Source organism: Colias philodice, chromosome 3 (assembly GCF_061535455.1).
Source record: "Colias philodice isolate Cphi_HAF_F1 chromosome 3, ilColPhil1 Martin Lab GWU primary, whole genome shotgun sequence".
Classification (NCBI taxonomy): domain Eukaryota; kingdom Metazoa; phylum Arthropoda; class Insecta; order Lepidoptera; family Pieridae; genus Colias; species Colias philodice.
In genome coordinates, this window is record NC_143088.1 from 2,924,714 (window position 1) to 2,930,442 (window position 5,729).

Sequence of the window (5,729 nt, forward strand, 5' to 3'; positions counted from 1 at the left end):
TACGTTTTGAAAGATTCATATCTATTATAACAAAAATGAAAACGTAGGAACATGGCTAAAGTTACTATAGATTAATAGTAAAAAATATATTGCTCTAGTGGCACAATCAAGGGAGGAAACAGGGAACTACGTTTGTATGAAAAAACGGCTCTTTTGTCTGCTCTAACATGTTCAACACTGATTGCAGCAAACTTCAAAACAAGTTAACAACTAAGAAATAATGATGAGGTAAATTATGAAACGTTTATACCTATATCAAAAAAATGTCAAATAAAGTTAAGAGATCGCGAAGCGCGAGACGAATCGCCTATTGTACATAATATTATGGATACATAATATAATATAGGCTTTGTGCCTTATTTTTGATGGTCCCGTTTAACCCTTTAGGTCCGCAACCCTTAAATATAAAAATGAAGCTTTTTCACTATAACATGTACTTAAGTACAAAGCTTAATTCAATTAATTTAGTTTATATAAAAAATATGGAAAATAAAAGATATCCTCTGTACAAAATTTAGCTTTGGAATGGTAAAACATTTTTTTAATTCGCTGCTGCTAAAATATACATAAGAATACAGAGACGTTAATTATAAAAATAATTTATCCAAACGTCGTGTGGATCCTTCCTTACTTTCAATAATCATATAAATTAGCAGAAAATTCGATTGCTACTATTAATCGAGAAGACATCACGATGTTGAAATTGTTTGTTGTATTCTTGCTATCAACAACTTGGATAGCAAATGGTAAGTCTTTTTTTTTATATATTTTATAAAATATATTGTTTTTTATGTTTAACTAGCTGCGCTCCGCGGTTTTACCCGCGTGGCTCCTCTCCTGTTGGTCTGAGCGTGATGATATATAGCCTATAGCCTTCCTCAATAAATAAGCTGTCTAATATCGAAAGAATTTTTCAAATCGGACCATTAGTTCCTGAGATAAGCGCGTTCAAACAAACAAACTCTTCAGCTTTATAAAATTAGTATAGATTGAACAGTGGAGATACTCACCATACTCGTATAAGTGTATGTCCTAAATTACTTTATATATTAAAATTTAAATTGCTTTCAATCGTAAATTTCAAAATAGGAACATATAGCTGCTACGAATTCAATTGCATCTATTCACTGAAATTAAAAAAATCTGTAAACTTTTTACTATGCTGTTTTTATAACCCGATCTTATTTTTATGGCAACCGTTTTGCTACTTGTTCCGAAACATATTTAAGTCGACCATATTAAAGAAAACAGTACAAATAAACAATACAATACTAACTATTCCCCCAAAATCCAATACTATTTTAAATAACTTAAAATTAAGATAATTAATTAAATTACAGTTGTTACTATTTCTAAACTAAAGCCGATTTTGAAAATTGCTTCACCAGAAGAATTCTGTATTCTGCAATTTCTTTTCCTCTCAAAATAAATATTTTACTAAAATTTTCACGTCTGTTTCTATTGGTTGAAGCGTGATGTCAAATATAAATTAAAACGTTCCTCCACAAATGGACTATCCAACCCAAAATATATTTTCAATTAGATCTACTTTTTTCTTGAGATGAGGGCGTTCAAACAACTATAACACTAATTCTTAAGTCAGTATCAGTGTACATCATTCCAGATATACAAAAAGTTATATTAAGGTTCGGATTATAAATTAATAAAATTGATTGCAGGGGCTACTCTACAAGGCGACGATAAAGTGGCACCTTTTAGCGAAGACAATAATGAAGACTCCGATACAGTAGCAGTAGCAGAAGGAATGGCTTCATTTGAAGACAACGGTGAAATTAGTAAAATACGTTCAATTGAAGCTAATGCTGAAGAAGACGATGACATAGCACCTCCTTATGAAGGCAACGGAGAAGGAGACGGTGAAGAAGTACCATTAATTAGCAACAATGAAGTCGACACTAAAATAGTTGGAGGTGAAAAAGCACCAGACGGAGCGTACCCACACCAAGTATCGCTGAAGAGAAGCACTTGGACGGAATTCCACTTCTGCGGCGGTTCCATCATCTATTCAAAATGGGTGTTGACAGCTGCCCATTGCATGAAAGAGTAAATATCATGAATAACAAAATATTATGTAGTGGAAATGAAATCATTTTTTTTACTATTGTACTAGATTTCCGATTTTCCGCCCGCGGCTACGCCCGCGTTTGCAAAGGAAAACCCGCATAGTTCCCGTTCTCGTGGGATTTCCGGGATAAAAACTATCCTATGTGTTAATCCAAGTTACCCTCTATATGTGTGCTAAATTTCATTGTAATCGGTTCAGTAGTTTTTACGTGAAAGAGTAACAAACATCCATACATCCTTACAAACTTTCGCCTTCATAATATGTATTAGATGCTTTCATCTTAATAAATAATACGGTAGATAATATCCTATCCTAGAACCTCTTCATACTTGAAAGATTGGAAATTCTAAAATAAGAAAAAAAAATAGTCAACTCATTTCTTATACATATTATTTCTGTAGTTTACAGGCTAAACAAATAACAGTAGTGGCTGGAACCAACAAACTTTCATCAGGCGGCTCCAGATATGAAGTGGACAAAATAGTAAATCATGAGAAATTTAATAGATCATCGTTGCGTAACGATATCGCACTTATTAGGACAAAAATTGAATTCGAGTTCGGCTCGAAAATCGCTCCCATACCCTTGCCATCAAAGGAAACCCCTGATCGAGCAAGAACCACAGCAATTGGATGGGGATACATTAACGTGAGTCGCTCATAATAATATATTCGATACTAAATTGCAATAAATTATATATATTTTTCAAACTCGTTATTGAGACTGACGTAAAGGATCTCAATCGAAAGAGTACCTCATAACCAGTTATTTAAATACTTCGTCAAATTGAGCTTTATGCAATGAAAATTTTCATTTTTATAGAAATTTTTATACCTGACAATGTCTACTATAAAATAAATATTTAATCTTTCAGAACCGTAAAGAAATACCGGACGATTTACAAATGCTAACTATGTATACATTATCTTTGGGTGGATGTAAGATAGACTACCGGAAATTCCAGAATCAATATCCGTTATCAGAGAGCCAAATATGCGCAATATCGAGACCACGAGCAGCTACATGTTCGGTGAATAGTTTCTTTTGCCTTTTTCAGATTTAGTATAAAATTGTGACGTGGTCTGTACAGATATACTACCAATTCACAACAGCATATTTCATACAGCATATTTTAGACTATAGTACATATCCATATGGCTTGCTACATTATATCGATATATAAATTAAATTATAATTAAATAAATAAAATAAATAAATATTCAGGACAATTTTCACACACGGCACGATCTGATCCCATACTAAGCTTTCGCTTGTGTTATGGAAACCAGATGGCTGATAAACATACATAAATGTATATTATTTTTAAAATAAATACATAGATAATTAACGCCCAGACACAGAGCAAACATCTATGTTCATCACACAAATATTTGCCCCGGGTGGGAATCGAACCCACGACCTCTGGCTTGGAAGGCAGGGCCACTACCAACCAAGCCAACCGGTCAGTCAATTAATATATTAATTTAAACCACCACCGCTCAATATAAATAACTAGCTTACCGCCCGCGGCTTCGCCCGCTTTGTCTAAAACCTAATAAATTATATACTAAAACCTTCCTCTTGAATCACTCTATCTATTAAAGAAACCGCATCAAAATCCGTTGCGTAGTTTTAAAGATTGAAGCATACAAAGGGACATAGGGACAGAGAAAGCGACTTTGTTTTATACTATGTAGTGATAAATGAAAATGAAACAAAGTTATATACAGACTATCTGAAACATAGCAAACGATGAAACCGGCCCCGAACCAATTAATTAAAAAAAATTGTGAGGGCGCACAATTTAAATTATTTCTTCAAACTTATCATTCAAATAATTTTCACGACTTCGAGCTTTATTTTATTGAAGTGAAACTTTATTAGGCGCGTTGAGGGTAAAATTTTAAGGTCATGGCAATACCGTCACGTCATGGAGTAAAGCGATAATTTTGGTATCTTTTAATCTTGCCAAAGAAGTTTCACTTCTGACACGTGTGCTCGCACACCGCTCTTTTTTACTGTATAACTTTATGTTTCCAGGGTGACTCTGGCGGTCCTCTTATTGCTGATGCAAATGGTGAGATCATAGGCATTGTGTCTTTTAACGTTAAACCTTGTGGTCTAAACTATCCAGATGTATTCACCAAGGTGTATTCTTTCGTCGATTGGATAAAAGATAAAACTGGTAATAATAAGGAATGAATTTACCAGAATAAAGATATAGTAGCCATTATGTATTAATCAATGAATAAAATATAGGCATTTAATTCGATTTTTTTATTTCTTGATATCGAGGTTTATCCTGAAATTATGTTTTCTTTTTTGAAGTGAAGCTTCCTTAGGCTCGTTGAGAGTAAAATTTCAAAGTCGCTTCTTGACAATACCGTCACGTAATGGAGTAATGCGACGATTTTGGTGTCATTGAATCTTGCCAAAGAAGTTTCACTTCTGAAACGTACTTTTTTAGTTACGAGCTATTGTAAAGCTGTCGTAAGCATGCTTTTCTATTGTGTAACTCTTATTTACAGCCGACCCTCGGTGAGAGAGCTCTTTCACTATCTTTATAGCTATAAGCAAAAAGCTTTGATTTAAGTGCACTAAAAGACAATAATAAACTTTTATATTATATAACTTTTTCTGGTAACCTATGAGTTCTTAACTCATCTGACACAATTTATTTATATGAAAGAAAAAGAAGAAAGCTCATCGCGAGCTTTAATAATCTATACTTAATATTATAAAGCTGAAGAGTTTGTTTGTTTGTTTTTGTTTGAACGCGCTAATCTCGGGAACTACTGGTCCGATTTGAAAAATTCTTTCGGTGAAAGATAGCCCATTTATCGAGGAAGGCTATAGGCTTATATACCATCAGGCTAAGACCAACAGGACCTGAGCCACGCGGGTGAAACAGCGCGGCACATCTAGTAATAGCATAAGCAGATACTCATATTTATATTTAAAATTCTAATAGATAGAATTATTACTATCCTTTGTATTTATTTACTTATTTATCGACATTAATTAATATCACAATAAAACAAATAACTATAATAAATAAACAATAAAAAACACACCTAACCCAACACATTCAATAAATCTAATAAGAAATACTATTATAAAGGTGAAAGTTTGTAAGGATGTATGGATGTATGGATGTATGGATGTATGGATGTATGGATGTATGGATGTTTGTTACTCTTTCACGTAAAAACTACTGAACAGATTACAATGAAATTTAGCACACATATAGAGGGTAACTTGGATTAACACATAGGATAGGTTTTATCCCGGAAATCCCACGGGAACGGGAACTATGCGGGTTTTCCTTTGAAAACGCAGGCGAAGCCGCGGGCGGAAATCTAGTAAGAAATAAGTAAAAGGAATAAAATGAGAAATCAAACAAATGAAGTAAAGAAGAATAAGGTATTTCCATAAATATGGTGCATTTTCACCAATAATGTGCGAGGAATGTGTTTGAAAATAACCAATCATATCGCTTCATTTGGTTTGAAGTTTGGAGCGATACCATTGGTTATTTATAAACACATTCCTCGCTACACACCCTCGCACTTTATTGGTCGACATTACAGTCTACTGCTACGTCACTCATCACTTGAATCCATGTGACACTGATTTTCAGGGT

The 5,729-nt window shown here is 33.6% G+C and overlaps 1 protein-coding gene across 1 annotated transcript; it reads left to right on the forward strand.

The window, feature by feature from the left end:
* The first annotated feature begins 694 nt into the window (after positions 1-694).
* Positions 695-4,288, forward strand: LOC149489451 (chymotrypsin-2-like). Its single transcript, XM_089715049.1, has 5 exons — positions 695-746; positions 1,680-2,064; positions 2,488-2,734; positions 2,961-3,116; positions 4,127-4,288. The coding sequence occupies exons 1-5, from the start codon at positions 695-697 to the stop codon at positions 4,286-4,288; spliced, it is 1,002 nt and encodes a 333-aa protein (XP_089571175.1).
* The last annotated feature ends 1,441 nt before the right edge of the window (positions 4,289-5,729 follow it).